Source organism: Pseudophryne corroboree, chromosome 1 (genome assembly GCF_028390025.1).
Source record: "Pseudophryne corroboree isolate aPseCor3 chromosome 1, aPseCor3.hap2, whole genome shotgun sequence".
Taxonomy (NCBI): Eukaryota; Metazoa; Chordata; class Amphibia; order Anura; family Myobatrachidae; genus Pseudophryne; species Pseudophryne corroboree.
In genome coordinates this window covers 132,873,936-132,887,207 of record NC_086444.1, presented here as the reverse complement: position 1 = coordinate 132,887,207, position 13,272 = coordinate 132,873,936, and the positions used below count along the sequence as shown (strand labels likewise).

The 13,272-nt window shown below is 47.6% G+C and overlaps 1 protein-coding gene across 4 annotated transcripts in view; it reads right to left on the bottom strand.

Moving 5' to 3' along the window:
- Positions 1–953: 953 nt before the first annotated feature.
- Positions 954–13,272, bottom strand: part of IPO11 (importin 11) — a 1,123,558-nt gene continuing 1,111,239 nt past the window's right edge. For 3 of the 4 annotated variants that reach the window (XM_063963049.1, XM_063963018.1, XM_063963012.1), the window contains exon 30: positions 954–1,194. In XM_063963049.1, coding sequence (XP_063819119.1) covers positions 1,030–1,194 — 165 coding nt within the window. In that variant the 3' untranslated portion in view covers positions 954–1,029. The remainder of the gene's footprint in view (positions 1,195–13,272) is intronic. The other variant, XM_063963036.1, reaches the window with a different exon arrangement.

Here is a 13,272-nt window from a genome sequence, read left to right as displayed (position 1 = left end):
ACCTGGGGGTTGGGTACGGGATCCTGGCGATTGGGTTCCCGGCGGTCAAAATACAGACGACGGAACCCTGACCACCAGAATGCGGGTTCGCTATGCTCGACACGCTGCAGGCTTGGTGGCTCTCGACAGGTCCCATTCTCGCTCCATGGGTGTCGTAGACAACCAGGAGTGGGAATAGCTGTGGCAGCACTGCCGGCTTTCTGGCGGTCGGGATCCCGGGGTCGGTATTCTGACCGCCAGGATACCAACTGCTGGGATCCTGACTACATCCTCCACCTGGGCTCTGTTCAACAGGCAGTTTCTCATGACTGCAGCAATCTTCCAGACTGACTCACTCTGCAGCCCTTAGGTATGCTCACAGTGGGCGTATTCCTCCTACCCCACACAGAATCCAAGTGCAAGTTTCCTTCATACTGCCACAGTATATAACCCCTACATTATCAGCCACAATGTCTACCTAAGTACATCAAAGTAGGAAAAATTGCATAATTTTGTGTGGAAAATACAAATACAATTTTAATACTTATTCTTTATGGCCAAACATTTGGCCAACTGGGCGGCTGGTTATCATCATCGTCATGTTGATGGGCCTGGGTTTACGTGGAGCCTGGAGCTAAAGTCCCATTCGCCCCATTGTTAATCTGACCCTTGCATGAATATAGGAAAGGGGGAAGTAGTGTGTGAGCAGTGCAGGCTTTTAGCGTACGCATCCAGAGCTGAATTAGGGCATGACAGACAGCTCTAACTTAGGCAAGTGAGCAGGAACTCCTGAAGAAGGGAGAGGACCTATAGCAAGCGTCATACATTATATACACACACAAGATTCCAGTGATGAACACGTGCAACAAAATGCAACAACTTGTCTTATCCAGTACAAAAATGGATTTCCATCTTTTTACTAATTTAAAAAAAATAAAAATGTTTGACTTCTCTTTTTAATCAAGCACAAACAATTGCTTGCATAATATTATTTTTATTTAAGGAAATAAGATTTTTAATAATTCTGTAACAAATTTGGTGTGCATAATTTTAGAAGCCCTGTAAAAATTCTTGGAGCTGTTTTACTATTTCTGTATCTACAGTTTCCATTAGCGATCGGAATCCTTCATCTCCCAGTAATTCCTGCTGTGCTTTCAGCTTTTCATAGACAAAATGCTGTAGTGACACCGCATGGACTGGGTCTCTCAGAGCAATCTGGGAATGGAAAAGAGAGAAATGAACGCATTATTATACATTGACAGTGAAACATTAATACATTTAATTTCCGCAGCTATAAATGCAGGCAAGCTGTGCTTCACTGCCTCCAAGTTTAATCTGCTCAATAAGAAAATGATACACTACGATCAAGAAACTGATTATGTTTAATTAAAGTCAATTCTGCATTAACATTACGAGTATTTTGGCTTTTGCTGGATGTCTTACGTCAAGGCCTGAAACCAAAGAATCTTGACGTATGGAAGCTATCACTCTTCCCACACCAATTAGAGAGGAGCATCACCTCACTACTCGATGCTGTTGCGGACATTTAACTCCTCTGATAGGCTACGTCGGCCAGGTCACTCCTACTTCAAACTTACTTAATCCAAAAAATATAGGAGTTTGTTGAGCTGAAACACTAACAAAATGCTGTTAACGGGTTGGGTATGCGTGACCGGCGGTCTCCACCATACTGACGGCGGTATGCCAGCAGGGGGGCGAGCGCAACAAGCCCCTTGCGGGCTTGGTGGCACAGCTTCTATACCCACTCTATGGGTGTCGTAGACATCCATGAGCGGGAATAGTCCCTGCTAGTTGGCTTGCCGACTGTCAGAATTATAAGTGGTCGGGATGTAAGGGGAGGTATTGTGACCGGCGGTCTCCTGACCGCCGGTCATATTACTACATCCCCTGTTAACAGTTTGAAGCTTCAATTGGTTGCAATGTGGGGAATTAAACTGTACGCAACAGATGCAATATACCGCTCCGGAACCACATATGGCACGTACTGTATTGGCACTGCAAGCTTTCCGTTGCACCTTGATGTTGGCACTAGCAGATGGCAGACACGTGCCAGCGGCACATCGCATTGAATCGTCCCCAATATGTTCTAATCTCGCCACTTCAATCTCCAGTTTGGCTGGCTGCATCGTTTTGACCGATGACAATAAGTGCTCAGTGGCATCACTCTGGGTGGCGTCATCCATCACTGCTGTTCGACCGAGGATGGGGCATCAAAATAGCACAGCACCTCGGCTATTTTGGTGTCACCCAGTGTGGCCCGCACCCCCTTAGTGACGCCACTGTAAGTGCTCTAAAACTAGTTAACTACAATGAAAACAAACCTGGGATTAAAGTGTAAATCTGTTTGTTTGGAGTGCGATGAAAACACAAATTAATGGAAAACTCAGTTTTGACTATAATAGAAGAACAAACAGGACGTTGCTCACTTGTGTGGCCATGGCACGAAGATGCATTTGTTACTTTTTAAGCTAGGCATTCTAGATAGAATATATTTCTTGCATAGGAATCTGTAATTACGGGCATTTCTCAAGTATTACAAATGCAATTCTAAACAAGCCCCTGGTAATATTTTAAAAATTAAACATAAAGTGAATAGGAGAAAGCAAGGAAAGAGAACCTCGTAGGCTTTTATACTTAAAAAAAAAAAAAAAAAAAAAAAAAAACAACCAACAGTAACTTATCATGTATTTATCGTTCTGTCTGCCTTTCCCAAAACGAATGAAGGCAAAAAGTTTTCTCAAAGTTGTCTCAATAATATAATGTTAGTTATTTTTTTTCCATCTAAAACTGCACCTTATTTTATATCATCAACTCTAAAATGGAAACGTGTTGTGTTGATCCATAAAAATGTAAAATAAACATCTACATATCTACAGTATACAGTATAGTGTATATTGGGGGTCATTCCGAGTTGTTCGCTCACTAGCAGATTTTAGCAGCATTGCACACGCTAGGCCGCCGCCCTCTGGGAGTGTATCTTAGCTTAGCAGAATTGCGAACGAAAGATTAGCAGAATTGCGAATAGAAAATTCCTAGCAGTTTCTGAGTAGCTCGAGACTTACTCCTGCACTGCGATCAGCTCAGCCCGTTTCGTTCCTGGTTTGACGTCACAAACACGCCCTGCGTTCGGCCAGCCACTCCCCCGTTTCTCCAGACACTCCCGCGTTTTATCCTGGCACGCCTGCGTTTTTCCGCACACTCCCAGAAAACGGTCAGTTTCCGCCCAGAAACACCCACTTCTTGTCAATCACACTCCGATCACTTCAACGATGGAAATTCTTAGTTCGGACGTGAGTAAATCTACTAAGTTTTGTGCTAAAATACTTAGCGCATGCGCACTGCGTACCATGCGCATTTTCGCCTTAATCGCTCTGTTGCAAAAATCGGCAACAAGCGAACAACTCGGAATGACCCCCATAATGCTGTTCTTTAACTAAAAAACCCCACACACTGCAACGATTTTAGGAACGATTTAGAAGCATCCTAATGGTAAATCATTCTGAAAAGTGCAAATCGTTCAGGGGCCCTCATTCCGAGTTGTTCGCTCGGTATTTTTCATCGCATCGCAGTGAAAATCCGCTTAGTACGCATGCGCAATGTTCGCACTGCGACTGCGCCAAGTAACTTTACTATGAAGAAAGTAATTTTACTCACGGCTTTTTCTTCGCTCCGGCGATCGTAATGTGATTGACAGGAAATGGGTGTTACTGGGCGGAAACACGGCGTTTCAGGGGCGTGTGGCTGAAAACGCTACCGTTTCCGGAAAAAACGCAGGAGTGGCCGGGGAAACGGTGGGAGTGCCTGGGCGAACGCTGGGTGTGTTTGTGACGTCAACCAGGAACGACAAGCACTGAACTGATCGCACAGGCAGAGTAAGTCTGGAGCTACTCTGAAACTGCTAAGTAGTTAGTAATCGCAATATTGCGAATACATCGGTCGCAATTTTAAGAAGCTAAGATTCACTCCCAGTAGGCGGCGGCTTAGCGTGTGTAACTCTGCTAAATTCGCCTTGCGACCGATCAACTCGGAATGAGGGCCAGTGTTCCTAAACGATAATGATCTGCTGGGTGGTCCCGCGGGCAGGGCCGGCAACAGAAATTGTGGGTCCCAGTACAGCGATATATCTGGGGCCGCGCAAACACCCCCCCTTTTAAAGCAGAGGGTGGATATATATATATATATACACACACAAATATATATATATATACATATACACAGTATATGTGTAAAGGGACTCACCATAGGGTCTGTATTGTCTGTAATACGGACAGTGGTGGGGCTGTGTGCGGCTCTTTGGGAAGCCTTTTACTAAACGACTGTCAGGAGCAAGTGGTTGGTTGTCCTGTGGGGGCTGCATGGCTCTTCAGCGGTGGCGGCTGCATGGACAGAGTACACTACAGGGAAGCACTGGCAGCCTCGGAGCAGTGCATGTGTAATGACGGAGCGGAGGGGGAGTCAGTGGAGCCACCCGGACCGGACCAAGTTGACGGAGGCGCAGGGGGAATGGTTGGTACGGCCCTGAACTTCGGGGCCCTGTACGGGTGTCCCCTTTGTCCCTCCCTATTACCGGGTCTGCCCGCGGGTCGTTTGTCGTAACTTCAGCTCTTCCCTGCTGCAGGGAAGATTAGGAACAGAACAAACGATTTAGGACAAATCTTTGTGGTTTTTCACATCCGATGTATCCAACGATATATCGTCCGATCAGGGTCTGATCAGTCGTTCTAGTGTGTGGGCACCTTTAGACAATTCCTTAGTGGGCGTTTTGCGACTACCTAATGGAACACCCTCCCCACCCTAACTTGCTCTGGTTCCAACCCTTGCTGTGCTTCAGCTCTAAAAACAAAATATACTCTGCGCGACCTTTCCGCAAATCCGGGCCTTTCACTCACTGTATTCCTAGAAGCTGTTTGTAGCAATATTGCAGATACGTACTGTAGGTCGGATTAACCAAACGTAACTTGCAGTGGGCACATTTTTGTTCTTCTGTGAAAAGTGTAACATCAGTGAATATTTAATTTAGCACCAGCGAAAAAAAAGACAATTTAACAAGAGACACCATTTGTAAATAAAAGGGGATTATGTTTGCAGACATTTAAAGTCATATTCTAAAGAGCAAAAACAATTGTAGCGAAGTTCACCTTTTTACTGTGAAGGTTTTAAGGAAGGACGAAAAGGACTGTCTAAAATGGCATACGTTACCACTGCATATTCGCTTCTGAATGGCCGCACAACTGTCCGCACTACAGATCTTCTCATTATGTGCTCTGCACGGGTGGGTCTGAACCACACATGCACACTGGATTTGGTACACCAGTACCCCCAAAAGTGAGTGTGCCTGTAGCTGCTAGTAATGTGCCAGACTGCAGTGCTAAGGAACTGAAAGGATCAGGACTGTGTCAACAGTGTTTCTAAAAGAGATCCCAACATCTCCTTACACCCCCCCCCCCCCCATCCCAAAAGGGCTGTTTCCTTTTGTCCACTAGATTTAGGCCAGGAAAAAGTGGGAAAGAGAACAATTTTTACTCCATAAGGTCCTTTTTCACCAAATAAATTACAACCTTCCACCTGCAACTGTGGCTCTTCAGTTTGATGTAGTACTGGCTGCCGGCTTTATAACAGATGGCAATAAATGAGAGTAGGCAGGCGCTGCACCGGTTACGGAATCAGTAATATTAGTTATATCCTGAAACTTACTATAGTGCATTATTCAATACATGAAACTACAGAAGTCAATGAAGGAAATAAATTTTGCCAACACTGTTTATCACATTCATGAAAATAGTTCCCCCCTTAATATACAGCTAATAACTGTCCCTGATCTGTCTTTGAAACATTGTACACAGTTTATTAATTCAGACCACATGTACAGTACAATGAAAGTTTCAGGTTTCTGCATGTTGGATGATATGTAACGTATAACCCTTTTTCCACTAAATCCAGGGTTATTGCACGTGAATGCATCAACTCTTCTCAGTGGAAAAGGGTCCACCCAGGTCCAGTGAGCTGGGTATCCAACCCTGGTAGCTAGCAGGGTTTTACCTGGCAAGGATCCGGGTAAGCTGAGGCTTAACAGGTAAATCAGGTCATCCAACCCTGGACCCATTCGCAGTATGGGGAGAGCTGCTTTCCCCGGGCAAGTGCTGGCACTGCGCCCGTGTGCAGTGTGAACAGGTGGAAAGGGCTCTGACCCGGTTTGGAACTATGGGGGTCATTCCGAGTTGTTCGCTCGTTGCCGATTTTCGCAACGGAGCGATTAAGGCAAAAAAGCGCATGCGCATGGTACGCAGCGCGCATGTGCTAAGTATTTTAGCACAAAACTTAGTAGATTTACTCACGTCCGATCGAATAATTTTCATCGTTGAAGTGATCGGAGTGTAATTGACAAGAAGTGGCTGTTTCTGGGCGGAAACTGGCCGTTTTCTGGGAGTGTGCGGAAAAAAGCAGGCGTGCCAGGATAAAACGCGGGAGTGGCTGGAGAAATGGGGGAGTGGCTGGCCGAACGCAGGGCGTGTTTGTGACGTCAAACCAGGAATGAAACGGGCTGAGCTGATCGCAGTGTAGGAGTAAGTCTCGGGCTACTCAGAAACTGCTAAGAATTATTTAATCGCAATTCTGCTAATCTTTCGTTCGCTATTCTGCTAAGCTAAGATACACTCCCAGAGGGTGGCGGCCTAGCGTGTGCAATGCTGCTAAAAGCAGCTAGCGAACAACTCAGAATGAGGGCCTATGTTCAGACCTGGGAATTAGGTGGAAAAGGGATATTAGATATTTCTGCTGCGGGGTACACTGGGCTCCACAAGGAATAACATCAGGGTGTAGAGTAGGATCTTGATCCGAGGCACCAACAGGCTCAAAGCTTTGACCGTTCCCAAGATGCACAGCGCCGCCTCCTCTATAACCCCTCCTCCGTGCACAGGAAATTAGTTTGTAAGTTGGTGCCATGCAGTAAGTAGGCATACAACAGGGGGGCTGCTCAGGCAGCCCTAAGAAAGCTATTTTCAGAAGAAAAGAAGACATCAAGGGCTGCAGCAGTGTTAGATGTCAGTCAGGCATCCCCTGCTGCAGCAACATCACTCCCCCAGCGGCGCTGTATGCTCCCGCGCCCTGGTTGCCGGGTAACTACAGCAGAGGCTCCGGTATTCCTCTATGTCAGTCACACACTTGCCGCTGTCTCTTGGATCGCGTGGCCGCATATAGGGGGAGGTAAGGGGTCTCTTTGGCCCGCTGTAATCGCGATACAGCCCGGCCGGTGGGAGGCGGGCCGTGCGTGCTGGCGTGGACACTGTAAGGGGCAGCCGCTCCATTAGTCATCGGGACACTGGGCACAGGTTGGTTTTCTCTCTAAAACCATTTATTTACAGCCTGCAGAGCCCGGTGGGGAAGCCAGCAAGGAGAATAAGGCCTGACCTGTAGCCCCTCCCCCAGGGCGCCATTTAGGCAAATGTTCCCGCCCTGGAGCTACATATCTCTCTTCCTCACTCCCTGTTAGCCGCCATTACACAGTGCTGTGCTGTTCCTGGGACTGCTTGGACAAATCCTCCTCTGTAAAGCCGCCTGCACGTCAGCGCTGTGCATTTTACAGGACACTTAAGTATTCTACCTGTCAGTGGACAGTGTTAGTTAAGAAAGAGTGCATATAGTCTGGGTTGTGTGGTACTATTACCCTGTGATATACATCCAGTTTAACTGTGTTTTGCTATATCTCCTGTTCATATATATATAATTATACTGAGTATTACGTTGTATTGCTAGTCCAGTGCAGTCTTATTGTGTTATATAACTTCTGCATTGTATATTGTGACTTTATGTGTGTGTGCATGTAGCTGCTGCGTGGTTGCCATTTTGTGTATTTCACTCAGCCTGCTACACCTATATTCTGTAACCTGAGGGGACTAATTACGTCGGGTTTATTAACTAATATAGGTGTTTCACAAGATATACTTACTGTGTATTTTTCTATGTGATTTATAGTCACCATACTGTATATCTCTTGGATTCCCGGTTTGTGCTGATACATTACACTGGGCGTTCATGCTAGATATAGTGCTGCTAATATTGTACCAGATTGCCTGATATTGAGTTTATCATTATGTCAGCTACAAGGGGCAATGGAAATGGGGCTGATCCCACATTGCGTGGAGGTAACACTGCAGACACTTTTGAGGAAAACATGGCAGCAGAGAATTCAGGTTCAGGGGCTTCCTTACCCCCCAGTGGAGTTGTGGCTGCAGGGGTCCACAATGACCCACCATGGGCTACCTTCTCCACGTTATTAAATACGCTGGTAACTAAGCTTACGCCCCCTGTGGGACCTCCTATGCCAGTGCAGCAGTTTATGGTCCCTACAGTTAATCCGCCATGGGCAGATCAGATATAATTTCAGTTACAGCACTTGAACCAATCACTGTCTAAAAAGAAGTCTCACTCTCGCCCTCCTAAGACGTCTTCCAAACGGGCCGAGGATGGCGCATATACTGACCCCACGGACACTGACTCAGATGTTTCAGATGGGGAAGGACGGTCACAGGTGGATGTCCCTGATTTGATTGAGGCTATCAGGCTGATTCTTCAAGTTTTTGATGAACCCGAGCCTGAGGCTGTTTCAAAAAATCCGGACAGATTTAAACATAAGAAAGTGGTTAAACAAGTTTTACCTCATTCTCAACACATGGCTGACATACTTCAGGAATCCTGAGAAAATCCAGGAACAAAGTTCACACCGCATAAGAGACTGTTGGCTCGCTATCCTTTCTCTGCGGAGCTATGTAAAATTTGGGAAACTCCTCCACCAGTGGATTCTCAGGTGGCGAGGCTAGTGGTTTCCTCAGCTCTGCCAGTGACTACAGTCACCTCTCTGAAGGAACCGACGGATAGACATGTGGAGGGTTGTTTAAAGGCGTTTTACACCCTAACAGGGGCTGTGCATAGGCCAACCATTGCAGCAACATGGGCTGCTGAAGCTGTTGAAACATGGGCTCAGGAGCTGGAGGCGGAGCTACCTTCTAATGCTTCTGATCATGCTAGACAATGTCTCTCATATATCGCCATGGCTTCTCATTACCTTAAGGAGGCGGCTTCTGATGCCGGGGTGCTGGTGGCCAAGGCTGCTACTACGTCCATCTTGGCTCGGCGTATCCTTTGGTTGAGATCCTGGTCTGTGAACATGGATTCTAAGAAAACCCTGGAGGTGCTCCCTTTTAAGGGAGACATTCTTTTTCGAGAAGACCTCAATATGATTGTGGCTGACTTGGCATCTGCTAAAACAGCTTGCCTACCAAGTACGGCACCTTCTGCGCCGAAGGTTAAAAGTACTTTGCCTCGGCCGTTTCGTCCTCCAGGAAAAGCAAAATGTCAGGCGTACCCGAAACAAGCTCGTGCTTCCAAACCTGCCAAGCCCAGACCTAAAAGAGGGCCTGGGCTGCCCGTCAGCCTGCATCCAAAACAGACAAGCCTGCCGCATGACGAGGCGGGCCTCCCTCTGGGGGATCCCAGGGTGGGGGGCCAACTTCTAGGGTTTGCCCAGGAATGGTTGAAGACCACTTCAGATGCCTGGGTGCGGAAAGTCATCACTCGAGGTTATGCCATATCCTTCAAGAATCGTCCCCCTCATCGATTTTGCCTGACAGACGTCCCTTCGGATCTGGTGAAGGCAACAATGCTTCATTCAGTGGTACAGTCCCTCCTGGACACAGGAGTGGTAGTATAGGTGCCTCTGGCTCAGAGAAGCAAGGGGTATTATTCCCCGCTGTTTCTAGTCCCGAAACCGAACGGGTCCTCGCGGCCTATTCTCAATCTGAAGTCCTTGAACAAGTATGTGAGGGTCTCCAAGTTTCGTATGGAAACTCTACGCTATATTGTTCTGGCCTTGGAGCCTGGGGACCATATGGTCTCCCTGGACATACAGGATGCCTACCTGCATATTCCTATCGCAACGTCACATCAGCAGTATCTGAGGTTTGCAGTGGGCAACCTTCATTACCAATTTCGGGCGTTACCTTTTGGTTTGACAACGGTTCTGCAAGTTTTCACCAAGGATATGGCGGTAATGACGGCTGCACTCCGCCGTCAAGGGGTCACGATCCTACCATACCTGGACGATTTGCTGATCCTGGCGAATTCCCCAGAAATTCTCCTGCGACATCTGGATCGGACTATCCAGTTTCTGCAAACCCACGGGTGGCTAGTCAACTGGAAGAAATCTTCCCTGGTCCTTGCTCGGAGCATGCTGCACCTGGGAGCGTTGTTGGACACTCACACCCAGAGGTTTTTCTTGTCTCAGGAGAAAATCCTGAAACTTCAGGACAGGATTCGATGCTTCCTATCTCGTCCGCGTGTGTCGATACATTCGGCGATGCAAGTGCTAGGTCTCATGGTGTCGGTTTTCGACATGGTGGAGTACACTCAATTCCATTCTCGCCCTCTACAGAAGCTAATTCTGGCCAAATGGGATGGCCTGCCTCACCGGATCAGATCTCAAATGGTCTCTTTGTCTCCGGAGGTCTGACTGTCACTGAGCTGGTGGCTTCAGGTCCAACGTTTGAGCAGGGGTCATCCTTTCTGGATCTCCAACTGGGTTCTTCTGACGACGGATGACAGTCTGAGAGGTTGGGGCGCGGTGTTGGAGCAACACTCCCTTCAGGGTCGGTGTACCAAGGAGGAGTCTCTCCTCCCGATAAACATTCTGGAATTGCGGGCGGTGTTCAATGCACTGAACTTGGCCCAGCATTTGATACAGAACAGACCTGTTCAAGTACAATCGGACAACGCCACCACGGTGGCTTACATAAATCATCAAGGTGGCACTCGAAGCCGCATGGCAATGAGGGAAGTATCACAAATTCTTCAGTGGGCAGAACACCATCTGCCAGCCATATCGGCAGTATTCATTCCAGGGGTCCTAAACTGGGAAGCGGACTTTCTTAGTCGTCAGGACGTACACGCCGGAGAATGGAGCCTCCATCCAGAGGTGTTTCAACTTCTCGTGGACAAGTGGGGCCTTCCAGATGTGGACCTGATGGTGTCTAGACACAATTACAAGGTTCCGGTCTTCGGAGCAAGGACAAGGGATCCTCAAGCAGCGTTTGTGGACGCACTGGCAATTCCATGGGACTTTCGGCTGCCGTACGTGTTCCCTCCGGTGTCACTCCTGCCCAGGGTAATATGGAAGTTCAAGCAGGAAGGAGGAATCCTACTTATGATCGCTCCGGCGTGGCCCAGACGGCACTGGTTCTCTGAACTACAGGGCCTTTCGCTGGTTTGTCCCCTTCTACTTCCACAACGACCAGACCTCCTCGTTCAGGGTCCTAGTGTTTACCAGGACTTGGCCCTTCTGGCTTTGACGGCGTGGCTCTTGAAGCTTCCGTCTTGAGGGCCAAAGGTTTTTCTAAGGCGGTCATTCAAACTATGTTGAAGGCCCGTAAGCCGGCTTCTGCTCGGATTTACTATAGGGTCTAGAATTATTACTTTACTTGGTGTGCGTCTCATAATTATGACGTTTTCAAGTTTAGTACGGCTAAACTTTAGGCCTTCCTACAGCAGAACCTGGACTTAGGCCTGCGTCTGGCCTCCCTCAAGGTTCACATTTCTGCCTTGTCGGTTTGGATTCAGAGAAAGATTACTACCCTACCTGATGTCCATACTTTCACTCAGGGTGTGTTGCGGATTCAGCCTCCTTATGTACCACCTGTGGCCCCTTGGGATTTGTCGGTAGTTCTGAAGGCCTTGCAAGTGTATCCGTTTGAACCTCTTGCGTTTGCAGACCTTAAGTGGTTTTCCCTTAAGGTTTTGTTTTTGCTGGCCATTGCGTCGGCTAGAAGGGTCTCGGACTTGGGAGCCTTATCCTGTAAGTCCCCCTACCTTATTTTTCACTGTGACCGGGCGGTTCTTAGAACGCGCCCGGGTTATTTACCCAAGGTGGTGTCTTCCTTCCACCTTAACCAGGAGATTGTGGTTCCGGCCTTTAAGTCTCCTGAGTTCTCCTCCAAAGAGCGTTCTTTGGATGTGGTACGGACTCTCTGTATCTATGTGAAGAGAACTGCCTCCGTTAGGAAGTCTGATTCTCTCTTTGTACTGTTTGAATTTCACAAACGTGGCTGGCCTGCTAACAAGTAGACCTTGGCCAGATGGATTAGAATGGTGATTGCACATGCTTATGTACAGGCTGGTCTTCCAGCTCCTGCTACCATCAAAGCCCATTCTACTCGGTCGGTTGGACCTTCTTGGGCGGCTACGTGGTCCTCAGGAAACACGTTCATAAGGTTTTATGCCTTCAATACTTCCGCCTCCCAGGATGCTTCCTTTGAACGCTGGGTTCTTGTGCCCGCTACAGTGCGTCCCCTTCCCATAAGAAACTGCTTTAGGACATCCCTGATGTTATTCCTTGTGGAGCCCTGCAGCAGAAAACGAGATTTAAGGTAAGAACTTACCGTTGTTAAATCTCTTTCTGCGAGGTACACTGGGCTCCACAAGGCGCCCACCCTGTTGCACTGAGCTTTTTTGGGTTGGTATGGTATTAACCGCTAACACCCTCTCCTGTAGTGAGTGTGTGGTGTGTGTGGCTACTAACGATTGTCGTCTCTGTTACCTGCTACTGCATTGGACTGGTTAACTAAACTGAGCTCCTGTGCACGGAGGCGGGGTTATAGAGGAGGCCGCGCTGTGCATCTTGGGAACAGTCAAAGCTTTGAGCCTGTTTGTGCTTCGGATCAAGATCCTACTCTACACCCTTATGTTATTCCTTGTGGAGCCCAGTGTACCTCGCAGAAAGAGATTTAACGGTAAGTTCTTACCATAAATCTCGTTATCATTTCCTTATTACAGGAAATAGTGTACAGTACAGTATGCACAAAAGAACCAAATTTAGGCCATTATAAAGGCCATAGTATCCTGTGTTTCTCAGTCTGTGTAATACAGAAGATTCAGATCAGTAAAAAAGTCAGAAATCAGGGACTTAGGAGTTTAATATGATGAATTGTACATTTACATTTCATCATACATATTGCAGCACTGACACCTTCAAGATGACACTCACACTGTAACTTTGGTGTAATAGTACATTTTGTCACAATGGTTGACAACTCAAACAACTCATGGTGGTCACTGAAACAACAGTATGTTAACCATGAGATCCACCAGCTGGTCCAGCGTCAACAGGTCTGTAACTAGGGGTGAATGTGTGATGCTGCTAACCAGGGTGCAGAGCCCTGCGGCCGGTACTGTCACTGTCCCACATGACTGACATTTGGCTTGCTGGGCGCTTGGACCAGCACCCTC